The sequence below is a fragment of the Nelusetta ayraudi genome, unplaced genomic scaffold (assembly GCF_046127955.1).
Source record: "Nelusetta ayraudi isolate G7.1 ecotype Tasmania unplaced genomic scaffold, CSIRO-AGI_Nayr_v1 ptg000088l, whole genome shotgun sequence".
Taxonomy (NCBI): Eukaryota; Metazoa; Chordata; class Actinopteri; order Tetraodontiformes; family Monacanthidae; genus Nelusetta; species Nelusetta ayraudi.
In genome coordinates this window covers 874,654-889,200 of record NW_027466138.1, presented here as the reverse complement: position 1 = coordinate 889,200, position 14,547 = coordinate 874,654, and the positions used below count along the sequence as shown (strand labels likewise).

The 14,547-nt window shown below is 43.3% G+C and overlaps 1 protein-coding gene across 2 annotated transcripts in view; it reads right to left on the bottom strand.

Annotated features, from left to right (window-relative positions):
- LOC142901426 (rho guanine nucleotide exchange factor 10-like protein) overlaps positions 1-14,547 on the bottom strand; it is a 15,850-nt gene extending 1,303 nt beyond the window's left edge. The window contains exons 1-28 of one of the 2 annotated variants that reach the window (XM_076045933.1): positions 14,409-14,547; positions 13,804-13,868; positions 12,613-12,855; positions 12,498-12,525; positions 11,306-11,379; positions 11,140-11,208; positions 10,135-10,386; positions 9,892-10,031; positions 8,222-8,332; positions 7,948-8,056; positions 7,623-7,726; positions 7,425-7,502; positions 7,012-7,188; positions 6,497-6,613; positions 6,117-6,209; positions 5,626-5,796; positions 5,199-5,344; positions 4,120-4,280; positions 3,388-3,503; positions 3,156-3,283; positions 2,897-2,997; positions 2,563-2,687; positions 2,075-2,161; positions 1,330-1,550; positions 1,054-1,211; positions 762-904; positions 274-445; positions 48-164 (exon numbers count right to left, since the gene is read on the bottom strand). In XM_076045933.1, coding sequence (XP_075902048.1) covers positions 48-164; positions 274-445; positions 762-904; positions 1,054-1,211; positions 1,330-1,550; positions 2,075-2,161; positions 2,563-2,687; positions 2,897-2,997; positions 3,156-3,283; positions 3,388-3,503; positions 4,120-4,280; positions 5,199-5,344; positions 5,626-5,796; positions 6,117-6,209; positions 6,497-6,613; positions 7,012-7,188; positions 7,425-7,502; positions 7,623-7,726; positions 7,948-8,056; positions 8,222-8,332; positions 9,892-10,031; positions 10,135-10,386; positions 11,140-11,208; positions 11,306-11,379; positions 12,498-12,525; positions 12,613-12,855; positions 13,804-13,867 — 3,505 coding nt within the window. In that variant the 5' untranslated portion in view covers position 13,868; positions 14,409-14,547. The remainder of the gene's footprint in view (positions 1-47; positions 165-273; positions 446-761; positions 905-1,053; positions 1,212-1,329; positions 1,551-2,074; positions 2,162-2,562; positions 2,688-2,896; positions 2,998-3,155; positions 3,284-3,387; positions 3,504-4,119; positions 4,281-5,198; positions 5,345-5,625; positions 5,797-6,116; positions 6,210-6,496; positions 6,614-7,011; positions 7,189-7,424; positions 7,503-7,622; positions 7,727-7,947; positions 8,057-8,221; positions 8,333-9,891; positions 10,032-10,134; positions 10,387-11,139; positions 11,209-11,305; positions 11,380-12,497; positions 12,526-12,612; positions 12,856-13,803; positions 13,869-14,408) is intronic. The other variant, XM_076045934.1, reaches the window with a different exon arrangement.

Here is a 14,547-nt window from a genome sequence, read left to right as displayed (position 1 = left end):
CTATCTATCTCTATCTCTCTTGGTGAGCTCCATTCGTCAGTGCTGACCTGTGATCTTTGGGATGCCTTCCAGGGTGGGTACTGGGAAGCAGAGGATGAGGCCTTCACTGGTCCCCACCCACAGTTGGCCCTTACAGATGAGCAAGCTGGAGACAAAAACCTGACCTGGAACATGAAACAATTCATAGCAGACCGTAAGTTGTTTTTTTTTGCAACCAAAATAGCCCACAAGCACCTTATTGCGGATCTACAGGGCTGCTCTGATTGGCTGCACCTGTTGTCAGACTGGTGGTGCGTGCTGAGATGTTGACCTCCTGCAGCTGCTCCAAGGTCTCTGTGTGAAACAGGTGGATGGAGGAGCCCTGGCTAAAGGCCATCCACACCCCTCCACCTGACTGGACCATGTGACTCACGGCACATGTTGGATCAGAGTGGGCTGTAAAGCTCTGGCACAAAGAAAACACAAGACACACACATTCATGAACAATACACATTGAAATGAATGGAGTAATAAACGGGTGCAGGTCACAGTGCTGTCTGGCTCATAAATACTGATCCCACCCCCTCTGGTTATTGGTGAATCAACTCTGGACAGTGGCTGCTGAGTGCCACTTCCTGCCAAATGAAACTCACTTCATTGGAGCGGTGGGGTGACCACTGAGTCATCGCCTTTGCTCTCAGCCTGCTCTCCACTCCCGGTGAGACTCCTTACACCACAAACCACTGCATGTTCCTGACCTCGTCTCTGAGTCATCATGTTACCTGTTTGTGTAGACCGGATTCTTGAATGACGGTGACTTCGTTGGCACAACTGGCCCATATGGTGTCTTCAAATGTTAGCATATTAGCGACCGGCTCAGAGCCCAGAGTTATCAGCGTGCACGAGTCCACGTCCAACAGTGTGTCTGCAAGAAGAGGGAGACCTTCGTGTCATTGCACAGTTTCATCAGTGGACGCTGCAAGTTATTCAAATGCCTCTCGGTGTGGGATGAATGAAAATGCTGTGTCGCTGTAGTCAGGCTCCCTCTGCTGAGTGGAGCAGCCTCCTGCTTACCTCCTGCTTCTCTTTGATACAGAACCACTTTGCCATTGGCCAGACCAGCGAAGAGGAAAGTCTGGGTGTGTTTGAGGCAGAGGACTGGGCTGCTGTCTGGGTTCATGAAGGTCAGCAGGCACTGGACTGCTGTGTCAATGCTACTGTACACCAGGATGCTGTGAAGACGAGCAGAAATGAATCAAACATTTCAATAACCCTGATTTTGTCAAACAGTAAAATACAAATACAGCTTTTTAAGACTCGTCTAACATAAAAGAAAAAGGGATGTGGGACCTTCCATCCTGCAGTCCAACACAGATGATGTTTCCAGTCTTGGCCGAAGGCTGAGCCTTGGCTGCTTCTCGCTCCTGTGAGCTGACGCACGGCTCCTTCACGTACTCCAGACACAGAACTGCTGCATTCACTGACACAGTCTTGACCAGGCGCGGGATGTTCCGATGGAGAGAGAAAATCTCCACCTGGCCGTGGTTTGAGTCGCCACCTCCACCTGCGACCTGATGGGAAGCGTTTCCAAATGTAGGAATCAATTGACTGTAAATCAGGCCTACATATTCAGTTTCTACAGGCACTACCCAGAAAAAAAAACTTAAAAGGTGAATTTGACATATTATATAAAGGAATAATATGCAAATCAATATATTTCAAGTTTTTATTTCTTGATATTATTTATTATTATTTCTTGCAGCTTAAAAAAAACCCTCAAATTTTATAATAATGTTCTGAGTTTGTGGGTTTGTGGTTTTAATAAGCAGAAAATCTTAATCAGCAAAGTTACAACAAGGAACTGCTTGAGATGTCAAATTTGTGTGGAATGGCTCAATAAAATTTGTTGCTTTCATCTTTTATGTAAAACTGCCAAAATAAAACAACTTTTACTTGATATTCTCATTTGTATTTATTTTTCTTTGCATTTTTTTTCCCAAACCACTTGTCGCCTCAGTTTGAGCATTTAAAATATTACTTTCACGTAAGCAGATGTGAAGCTTCCTGAGAGCTGCGAGTGCGACAGTTTGCTCACCCACAGGTAGCCCTGCGGTAGCGACGTGCTGACGGTGCAGAAGCCAATCGGGCTGGACTGGGACGGACTGTGAAGAGCAGCTGCCAACTGCGGTAAAAGATAAATGACATACTGACTAAACACAGACACGTATCTGTTACTCTGTACGGCATGTTGCATTCTAAAGGTGCACTGCCGCAGGACTGAATAGATAAACAGAAAACAATATTCATACTTGAAACAAAAGAATCAATTGAGGCGATTTCAAGAATCCCACACAACGGCATCAAACTGAACGTGGCTTTCACTGAAGAAAATCTGACAGCTGCATCACAGTTGTACTGGCCACATCACTGCTTGTAAACACTGCACTACTGAAGTACAAGTGGATATCATTGTGAAATCATTCGATTAGACTCAATACCGCTGGCCAGGAGATAAACACACGTGGCTTTTTAACCTCGTCATTAAAGGCCCAGTTTCCAGTCTTTGCCAGTCAGCTGACTCACCTTCAGGCTGTGAGCATTGGAGGCCAAGACAGGAAGTTTGCAGGTCAACAGTGGACGGCTGAACGGAGTTTTTTTCTTCTCGTCTTCTTCTTCGGCACATTTCCATCCCACAATGTTCTCCGGCCCTGATCAAGCATCAACACACACACACACACACACACACTGAGCTGCTCCCTCTTCCTCTTTCCTTTCCCAGGCAGAAGCTGCTCATCAAGGCCGAGCATTGGTGAAGTGAGAATGCAGTGTGTGTGTGTGTGTGTGTGTGTGTGTGTGTGTGAGTGCAGGTTTTCACATCCCATTTGACCAGTGCACATGCTTACAAACAGCAACTTACTGTGAGCGATCTTGGCCAGATGAAGCCGGTTGACCCAGGAGATCTTACTGAGGGGGCTGGGAGTGTTGAAGACCACCATGATGTTGACTGGGTGACCAGATCTGGAAAAATACATTCAGTATTCTGTATTCAGTATTTCAGTAACAACACAAATTTCACCCTCAGGAGATGTATAAAGTTTATTCTAATCTATTCTCTTCTAAGCAGTCCTGCTTCACAGGTGTGTCTATGTGATATCAACCTCCTGACACTCACTCACCTGTCGGGTCTTCCAGGAATAGAGAGAGACAGGCGACACTTGTTGGCGTTCTGGATCTCCTCCTCTTTGAGACGGACCAGTCTCTGCAGTGCCAAACACCAATCCTGAGACACGATGCTGTTGAGGTTCTGACCACAAGGGAAGGCGGAGAAACAAGAACAAAGCATAAATGGATTGCGTGGATTCCTTTTGGTGCGTCCTTCAGAAGATAAGTGAGACACCACTGAGCTACCTGGTAGGTTCCCTGCAGCGTTCCCACCATGTGTGAGACGTGCTCCACCACATCCAGGTCATGCTGCAGCTCCTCCAGCTCCTGGTACAGTCGAGGAGGACCCAGGACCATGTTGCCTAAAACACTCGTTAAGTTACCATCGAGTTATGTAATAGTATAATAGTTTCAACATCATCTTCCTTTCTCTTTCTCTTCTCCTTTTCTGAGTGACCCATTCACCTTGCGACTCTTTTCTATATGGACAGCAGCAAAAGCAGCCCCCACATGTGAGTCTGTTTAAATATTGTAATAATTTAAGCTATATTTATATATTATGTTTATATTTATGTACGGCATACACTTAAGCTCCAGGTTTCTTCCTATAGGGGAGTTTTTCCTGCAAGTTTTTCCTGCCCACCGTCGCCCCCTGCTGCTCTGGAGGGTTCAGTTGGTTCCCCCCTGATTGTACAAAGCGCTTTGAGACGCCTTTGGATGTGATTTAGCGCTGCACACATGAAGGTTCATTGATTGATTGATTGATTGATTCTTTCAGATATTTTTCCCCCACTGCTGACAATGGACCAAATTTTGCTTGGTAGAGTGGAATCTTATTCACAAAACACATTAATAAAATGTTTTATTACCATCACCATCGTCATTATTCTTATTAAAATGAACAGATAATAGCATTCCATACACTGACGTAGCCACGTGTAAACCATCTGCTGCCAGGTCCTGGCTGAGCAGGTGTACCTGTGCAGCTGGAGGAGGAGCTGTGACCTCTGCCTGTGGTGTCTCTGCTGTCCACAGTGTCCCGACCCACCTCCACCACCTCGGTCCGCACCAGCGGGTGGCACCACTTCACTGTGTACTTGGGACCCAGTGGAACCAGGCTGCTGGCATCTGGTGCACCCCTGATGCACAAACACACAGAATGAACATTTGCAGCTAGAGTCAGTTAAGAATGGGCAGCAGCAGACCATAGAGAAACTGCATGACTGATGCAAATCCAATGGGAAAGCAGGGAAAGTGGATACCTTGATTCCACTGGTGGCTTCTATGAAGTTATGGTGAGCGCTTTTTAAAGTGTACCTTTGTTTTCTCCACATAACCTTGTTATTTGTATCCATATCTAGAAAATTATAACAGTACTGTTCAGGTCAAACTGACTTCAACCAACAGGAATTCTGCTGCATAAGTGGAACACTTACATCTTTGTGTGAATCAAATTACATCTACAGGTACCACCCGAAAAACTAGAATACCAAGTAAATGTTGTTTTATTTTGGCAATTTAACATAAAAGATGAAAGCAACACATTTTATTGAGCCATTCCAAGCAAATTGACATCTCAAGCAGTTCCTTGTTGTAACTTTGCTGATTAAGATTTTCAGCTTATTAAAACCACAAACCCACAAACTCAGAACATTATTATAAAATTTGAGGGTTTTTTTTTTAAGCTGCCAGACCTGATCAGCAAAATCCAAAGAAATAAAAACTTGAAATATATTGATTTGCATATTATTCCTTTATATAATATGTCACATTCACCTTTTAAGTTAAATTGCAGAAACACAGCAACCTTTTCAGGATATTCTAATTTTCTGGGTAGCACCTGTATACTTTTACATCATTTAGTTGAAACTATGTACAATCAAATATAGATGCAGCTCTTCATAGAAGGCTGTAAAAAAAAAAAAAAAAAAACTCTTATATAATATAAAACAATATCATATCATTTTAAAAACGCAGATCAGTCACACTGATGACAGGATGTGTTTCGCTGCACTTTTAAAGGAGGACAGTGTTTGCACTGTAGACACAGTACTGACTTGAGGTTGACGTTGGCACAGACCAGCGAGCCGTTCAGTAGAAAGAGCTTCCGTTCCTTAGACTTGAGGACTTGACCTTTGTCGCCATAAACGGTCTCAACCAGTGGCTCACAGTGGATGAGGTGTCGCTGCCCTGAGTTCAGCAGCTGAAGACAGAAAAGAGTTCAGTCACTCTTTAACTGTACGTGTCATCGGCATTTCCAAGTCACAAAAGATGTACAGTTTATAATGTACAGATTGACAACTGACACAGAAAAGTCATTTAATAGTGCTCAGTACTTAGTACCTACTGGAGACCTGCCCACTAAGTCTTATTCATTTCTGTTTAATTCTGACAGTCACTCATTTAATCTTATATTATTCATTTTATTCTATTATATTCTGCTCCTCAGAGGGCCTGTGCCTCTGCCTTGGCGTCTGGCAGTACCTTGTTGAGGTTGCGCCCTCCTGCACTGTGAGTGATGAGCTGGATCTCAGCCTCCTGGTCAGCCAGGTGCTTCTGCTGGTTGAGTTTGTCTGCCAGAGTCTCCAGTTCAGTCAGAGCCAGTTGCAGTGGAAGCCGGTCGCCGTGAGACTTTGGAGTATTTTTCAACATGTCCTGAACAGCAACAACAGCCAATCAAATCAACTGCTGTCCTTGACATATATGTGTGAGTGAGTGAGTGAGTGAGTGAGTGAGTGAGTGAGTGAGTGTGTGCGATTGAACTTGTACTCAACCTTCTATTCTTATGTGAAGACCTTTACAATGAGGTCTTTAGGTTTTTCTTCCCATAAAACAGTTCTTATTTACATATATATAAATCTCCATAGACCAGTAAGGGTCCCAGTGCTCCCAGTTAGCTGCTATCCTGCACTGCCTTATTTCTAAGGAAGCCTGGTGAGGACAATCCAGCTGCCTGGCTGAATGCGTGATCTTACCTGGAGGAGCAGAATGAACTGAGGAAAGCGCTGAATTGGTTTGACCATCAGCCCATACAGAGTGATCCGGTCTGCGCTGGACGCCTGCTTCTTCTGAAGGAGGACAGAATGCAGTGGCACAGATCAGTCAAAGCATCATCGGATCAGAGTGTCATTCATTGTAATTCACCGTAACTTCAACCCACAATCCTGCAGTTGACCGTTGGTCAAGTGCGTCAAGTGCAACACTGACTATCAGCTTGGCTTTTTAACTGCTTCACTTTTCCAGTTTTGACACGTCACCGTGTTAAAAAAAAAAAAAAAAAACTCAATATAATTCAATCAATTCCTAATCATTAGAATAATTAGACAGTGTATTGACAGTGTATTGAAAACCATGCCTTGAGAAAATCCAGGAAAAGCGGTTTGGACAGGCAAGCCTTCTTGATGAGCGCCATGGCGTTGGTGAAGTTGTTGATGTAGTCGCTGTACACGTTCAGCACCATCGACTTGGAAAACTGGAGGAGAGGAGAGAAAAGCACACGCTGCTATTTTTCATGGATATATGGAGGCCAGTGGAGAAGAAAAAGACACACAGTGTGAGCCATAGATAGATAGATAGATAGATAGATGGAGAGATAAATAGATGGAGAGATAGTTAGATAAATAGATAGACAGATAGATAGATAGATAGTTAGTTAGTTAGTTAGTTAGTTAGTTAGATAGATAGATAGAGAGATAGAGAGATGGAGAGATAGTAGATGGAGAGATAGACTTTTTGACTTTTAAAACACACTTTATTCTACACATTCTGGCAAAGATTGTTTACATATTAATAAAAAAAAATAGATAGATAGATAGATAGATAGAGAGATAGAATGATAGATAGAATGATAGATAGATAGACAGGACTGACCGAGGCCACAAACAGGTCTCCGATCATCTGACTGTGGTCCCACTCTGACACTCGGGACGCCAGGGCGATCTGGAACATGGTGTGGCACTGATGGATCTCCTGCACGCGGTAGAAGATCTGTCGCACCTTCTTGTGGTTGAGGATGTTGCACTGCTCCAACAGCGGTCTCTGGTACTCCTACAGCGAGGTCGTGTTGACACACGGCGCAAATGTTACTGCGGCGCCACCTGTTGCCACCAGGAGTGTCTTCTTACTTCTTTGTAAGTCCTTGTGTACACGTGGTCGAATGTGTCGTCCCGGGTTTGTATTGTTTTGCATTGAAATGAAATGTCTCTGACTTCCCTCCGTGGAAACGATGCTTCCGCTGCTCTGATCAAAGAAAAGTCTGACGACAAGAGAGAATTGTGACTCACCTGGAGGATCCGCTTGAGGGAGTCCAGGTAGCTGATCTCACTTTGCACAATGGAACTCAGGATGAGACGTCGCACAACCTGAAACATGATGAAAACTCTGCAGCGTTAGAGTCAGCAGAAGCCTGGGGTGCTTCTGTGACAGACTGCAGGTACAGCAGAGGACAGCAGTTGATGATGGCACCTGACACACATACACACCTGCTGACTGCTGAGCCCCTCTGGCATGGGGCAGAGTTGAGCTGGGGGGTGTTTCAGCTCAGACACGAACACGTCCATGTATCCTGCATCATCCTGCTCCTCCACTGCAAAAGCAAGCACACAAACAGGATTGACAGTGGAGGACGAAGCGCTGGAGGAAACTCTGCAAGTATCTGGAGTCGCCTCAGCAGTTACACATTTGAGGTTGAGAGTCCTGACACACTTCATGGTTCAAGGTTGGTTACTGTACACAAGTGAAGATGCTGACGACAATGCAGTGTTATAGATTGAAATTTCACATTTTTAGACTCTTCAGGTTTGGTACCTGTGGAGACTTTTCTCTGCAGGAAGGACACCTTGCGAATCATGGCTGTCTTGGTCCGTTCTAAACCATCTCTGGTGCCATCCCTCGCTGCTTTAATCAACTGCTGCACCTACCACACAAATGAAAAGCGCAACATAAACGAGGTGGATTGTCGCCTCAGCTCACAACACCTTGAAATGAAGGGAAACTGGAGAGGGAATTTTCTTTCTCCTTTCAACTTCATCTTCCAAAGACAGAGAGAAAGAGTTAGGAGACCAGACGTGACAAACCGCACCTTACTGTCACAGCTCTGCGTGAAGGAGCCAACATGCGGGGGGCAAGAGGGCACAGCCGACGTCCCTCCAACAAAGTTGCTGTCTTTGAGTTTCAGCGCATTGTTGTGCAGCTGGCAAGAGAGTAGAAAGACACAGAGACATTTCTAACATGAGTCCCGTAACATCGTCCCGGACAATATGAACATCTTACTCCAAGTTCAGACAATGAACAACATGTCATGCCTACGATCAAATACAAGACAAACTGAAAGAATATCCATACATTTGACTTGGGAAGTAAGTGTTTTCACGTAAGTGACTTGAAAACCAATAATAATACTGTAATAACACAAGCCGTATTGCAGTGGTATTTTTTACAGTCAGCTTTAAAAAAAATGTTTTTGAGAATTTGGTATTTAACTGGCAGGCATGGACTTTGATGACGTTAAAGACATAAAGGGACACCTGAGGTTAAGCATGAAAATCACATCCTAGTGGATGAGTCACCTACCTCATCAACAAGCACATCTTTGTCTCCTTAAAATACAGGTTTGCCCCATTCAGATATCCCAACAAACACAAAATATGTTCCAAATGGCATATGATTAACCAGCAGTCAGGTCCACACTGTGTGACTTGCGCTACTAAATGAAATCAATGGGGAAAGTCCAGCCGCAAGAGTATGTGAACATGATGACAGAAGCAAAACACGGAAGTGCTGACGGCGAGAAAAGTTTTGTTTCCTCTTTTTTGGAAGAAAAAAAAAACTGGTTTCAGTGTATGTTTGCTATTAATAAACTGCTTTATTCCCCAGTGGGAGAGGACTTGATATTTTCCATTGTTGTCTATTTTAACAAACGAGTGAAAGGGTCTGAAGAAAGACTTTGTCAGAAATAGCAGGATATTGAGGTACAAACCCTCCCAGTGGATTACATCAACATGCTTTATCAATGCATCATCAAGACGCATTCAGTTTAGAATAAAAGGCAACAAATTAAGATTTGAGAATTAATTTCCCTCCAAAACATGTGACAGATGGATCGCCCAACTTTTGTTTTTCCAAGTTTAGGTGAATCTATCACAAACGTGCTCGTGTTAAGACAGATATTTCCATATTCTGGTATTTTATGCCACTCACTATCCTCAGCACCCTTTCCAAATCCCACATTAAGAAACATTTTGAACAAATTACAGACAGAAAAACATCTCACAACTTCCAGAGTCAGTAATCTCTGCTTTCAAATGAACTTGGACATTGAAGGCAGTTTCTGTCGTGCAACTGTAATTGAAAGATGGCTAATGAAAAACACTGCCACGGAAGATATCAATAGATAGCATTTGCTGTGAATGGGCTATATGCTGGAACTATATCCTCTATAGCCAATGAGTATATACAAGCACTGATCTCACAGTCACAGTTGCTGTCACATTATTGTTTCTATACCATCGGTCCTAAAGGTCAAAGGTTGATGGATTTCCGCCTCGGTGATTGGACTGCTCAAATATCTCCAGAACTACATCAGCTTCAGAGTCTGAGAAGGTTCTCAGTCGTCCAGGTCATCTTCACGTAGAGGGGGTTAAGTTGAGGCAACTGGCAACTTCCACGACCACAAGAACGAGTCCAGTGGATTCAACTGAACACATCTACGCACATCAGCTTAACTCCAAACTCTTGATAAGGATCACTGACCTTCCTGTTACTGCTGGCTGGAGGAGCAGCGTCATCATCAGACAAATCGTCAAAGCTTTCAAACTCATTGGAGCTCCAACCGTTGGAGCGGCGGTCATTCACTGCCTGAACGTCCTCGTAGATGTCTTCAACGTCTTTGGCTGCAAAGAGACCTCATCAGGTAAACAGGACGAGCTATTCACTGTCAGTTCAATGGGATTCTTTTGTTTCCACGGTGTGATGTCGTTTGAAGGGCTGACTCACCGCGATCACTGTCCAGTGTGCGATGTCCAGACTCGGCAGGAACGTCATCATAGAGGACCTCAGCGTCTCCCGTCTCCTGTCTTCTGTCTGGGATGCAGGTGACTGAAGTCACAGTGGCATCTTCTCCAGCTGGAGGTCTCCAAGGAGCCGCTTCCTCCACCTCCTGCTGAGGAGCTTCCTGTAGACCAGGAGCTTCCACTGCACCACTGTTCAACTGGTCCTGATGGCTCTCTGGCTTCACAGAGGGTTTACCTAAGAACAATGTAAGAGATTTATCTTTTTTCTTTAAAAAAAAAAAAATAAATAAGATTTTGTTTGCATTTTCAGTTGTTTTACGACATGAGACAACACAACACTAAACTAAAATCAGACAAACACGCACAATATTTATGACAAACAAACAAAAAGAAAACAAAACCCAACAACTCACGTCATCTTTACATTTGGTGACATAACGTAAAATACAATACACATATAAAGCTCTAGTATTTAATAGTTGTGTATAGTATTTAATAAGGGTATTTCTAGGAGGGGAATTACTGGGTTGAAATACTTTCCCTCCTGCCGACCTTTCAGGTCTTTTATTGTCCCCTGCCTGGCACTCAAACCTCTGCTTCCTCCTCCACCTTTGGTTTCTGAGCTTCAGGGCAAATGAACTGATGTAGATGAACTACTGCTTTAATGCCAAATAATAGACCTTTTTTTATAGCAGCCATGCAGACTAGCAATAGATGGGACAATGGTGTTTCCAATTATATCAATCAGTGTTCCTCCCATATGAAATAAGAGTCGCATTGCTGTTATTGACCCTGTCAGAAAAGTCAAGAATTAAACTGAAGCCTGGTAAATGTAATCAGAGCTGTTTCTACAGGCATTGGTTTGCTGAACAGCTGCCAGGAAAAGGTCTATCATGACAAAGACTTTTCATCAAACTGAATCGTGGATTGTAAATCTAGCAACTCACGTTTGCTAAAGCACAACTACGTCTACGGGCAGCTGGGATACCTTCATTTAAGCGCAGTGTGAGCTCTGACACCACACTGAGCCACCCCTTGGCTTGACTCGGTGTCTGCGCTGTGCCAATGCAAGCAAACACAATCAATGGAATTGTGACTTTAGTGAGAGCACTCGCAGCTTGACATCACACTGGGACATGGAGGCTTGGAATTACCTTCGTATGTACAGTTTGCTTTCCAGGAACAATCAGCTTCTCCAATCGTTGTCAAATCTGAGTAAATGGAACATCTGAAAAAGGAGAACATAAGAGGATGTGAAGACAGAGGTCCTAATACATTGTTTTTAATTTTAGCAATTTAGTTAAATCTTCCATCAGTCGGTCAAAATGAATGGGAAACGACAATAAAGGGATATTTTCTCTATTTGTTTGAGGACAAACTGCATTAACTCTAAGCTTTTGGTATGAATCTGAAGAATTCTATGTGTTGAAAAGAAGACCAATGGCATGAAGTAAAGGACCTCTCTAATTGAGAGGTTGAGGACGCATGAGTTTGTTAACACAAAATGTAAAGTTCATTTTGCTTTTACAACTGGATCCATAATGACAGAGGAGCTTCATCCTGTAAATCAGAAAACTTTCCAACCGCTTCTGCTCCATGTTTGAACCTACACCACTACAGAACATTTCAACATGTAGGCCCAGATCCACAAAGAATTGACCACAAATACCAGCGTGTTTCACAGTGACACTACGCCAGAGCAGCGGCGTATCGACAAGGGTTTTTCTGCCATAATGACATGCAGGTGCAAAACCGCCCACAAATTCAGGAACTGTGTCGGTCAAATCCGCACCGCAGAGACACCTCCACATCAGTAAACACACGTATCGCTGGTGGGAGAAAAAAAAGACTGACTGTCCTCAGTGCTGCAGTTCAGAGGCATGCAGGGAAAGTACAAAAACTCTCAGTCAACTTGTGTTTTTCATAATAATAATAATAATAATAATAGTTGGGCCCTTCAAAACATTGCACATGTATATTTTTTAAATTCACTCCTCGGAGCCCTGCAGTGAGGAGAGATTCACTCTGACTGCAGCAGAAACACCAGCTGGTTTTTGCAGGTGTGCACGTCTGTCAAACTTCACCTGAGAGTCGGTGCAAAGTCTTTGTGGATGATGTGCTGTTTTCCAAAGAGGCATATTTACACAGAGGAGGTTGTAACTTTGAGTGAAATGCATGCAGAAGATTAATTAAATTAAATTATTTTCTGCTGCTATTCATCTTTACATGCACTCTGTGGAAGTCTTTGGGTTTTTCTGTCCTATTTGCATGGTTTTCTGTGGCAAAAGCTGCACAATCACATTGTGGATCTGGCTCTCATTCCTTACTCAACTCATAAAAACTCACCCCTCTGGCGACTCTCTGACCTCCAGACCTGGAAAAACAGAACAACCAGAAACCATAAAGGTTCAAGCAGCAGTATTCTTGAGCTTTCATATCAGCACCACGCAAATCTCCATACCTGAACTGTTGTGACAGTGGTGGTACAGTGAGTTTTTTCCCGTCAGCCGTCGGCCTGCTGGTCCATTGACGTCTGGCTTTGCTGTGTCTTGGACTTTGGTTCCTGGTTGGGTTCTGTTGATACAAGCTGACGCCTCTGCTGTGAGATGACTCGTATCCCGACCGCCGTCATCCGAGTCATCGAAGTCAAACTGCTCCCCGTCTTCATCGTCATCCTCTACCAGCGAGGCACCATCAGGTGCAGCTGCACAGTGGGAAAATTAAACAATTGAACTTTCACAACAGTCCATTAATAGCTTGGAGATTGCAGCTGCTCTATTCTATGTCAGCCATTTTCAGTTGAGTTAATTTTGAACTACTGATTAAAAAGTAAACGCTTTGAATTTGTACCAAGTGCCATGAGCCGCAGTTGCACTTGTGCCAATGACGTCCATGTCCTGAAATATATTGGCCGTTCAAGAAGAGCCGCGTGCATTTTTTGACAGAATAAGTTAATATTTAACACATTTAAAGGTTGTCATTAACGTCTTATCACTGACGACACATTTACCGCGTCTTCCCCAGAGTGCTACTGCTGAACTGTGTCAAGGTCAGGCTGGAGGCTTATGGTCTAGTAGTCGAACACTCTTATGGAGCATATGGCTACAAGGCCAGTAGGCCAAACAGGAGATTAACTTCTTCAACAGCTTTACGCTGCTGCCTGAGCCGCGCTGAGTTTGACACCTGAGTTTGACACACACAATCCCAGCTGGCATCAAAGCATACAATACATCAAAATGAAAATTAGCTTTCACGTCCAAAGACAGCGCTGTCACCACTGGCCCTGATGCCTTTACAGGTCAAAGACATGACGGCTACTGTGTGCACCACTACTGCTGCAGCTTAAAGCTTAGCAACAGGAAGGAAAATAAAGACACAGCACTCCAAATACATATACAGGGTGTCCAAACAGAAGACATCTACCTACACATCTGTTCATCTGTGAGTGACACATGGCCTAAAGGAAGCAAGAACCTCTGAGGGAAACACAGATGGTGGAAGACAGGCCTTTGACCTCCAACCCTGTCCATGTTCATTTTGTAGTCCTTTCAATGGGTTCGTTGCTTCATTGTGTTTCCAGCAGTGTGTTCAGTTGTAAAGAGACTTTAAGGACACCTTGCATATGACACTAAGACACAGTTATGTACCTCACCTGAGGAAGGGCAGAGTGGATGTGCAGAAGTCATTCTGGGTTCTTCTAAATTTTCATATAACATCCTGCAGACACAAACATCACAACATTGACCAAATTGTTGGACTCAGTCATACACAGGCACTACCCAGAAAATTAGAATATTAAGTAAAAGTTGTTTTATTTTGCCGATTTAACATAAAAGATGAAAGCAACACATTTTATTGAGCCATTCCACGCAAATTGACATCTCAAGCAGTTCCTTGGTGTAACTTTGCTGATTAAGATTTTCATAAAGATTTGACTTTATGTAATATTCTAATTTCCTGAGTTTTTGAATTTGAGTTGGGTTTTTTTAAGCTGCAAGACCTGATCAGCAAAATCCAAAGAAATAAAAACTTGAAATATATTGATTTGCATATTATTCATTTATATAATATGTTAAATTCACCTTTTAAGTTAAATTGCCAAAATAACATTTTTTACTTGATATTCTAATTTTTCTGGGTAGTTCCTGTAATTTCATCCAGCAGGGTCTGAATGTTTCCTACACAAAACAACTGCAAATTTATATTGCACTTATCACCTAAAATCTCCACTTTTCAACTCTGGACTTGTGTACTTACTTGTGTACTTAATCATTTAACAATATAAAGAGTTTGGCAATGGGTGAACTTGACAGCATGTCCGCAAGAGATATTTGTTGACACTTGGAGTCTGTGGTCCTAATTGTTTTTGCAAACTACAGGAGCAGACAGGGTTTTA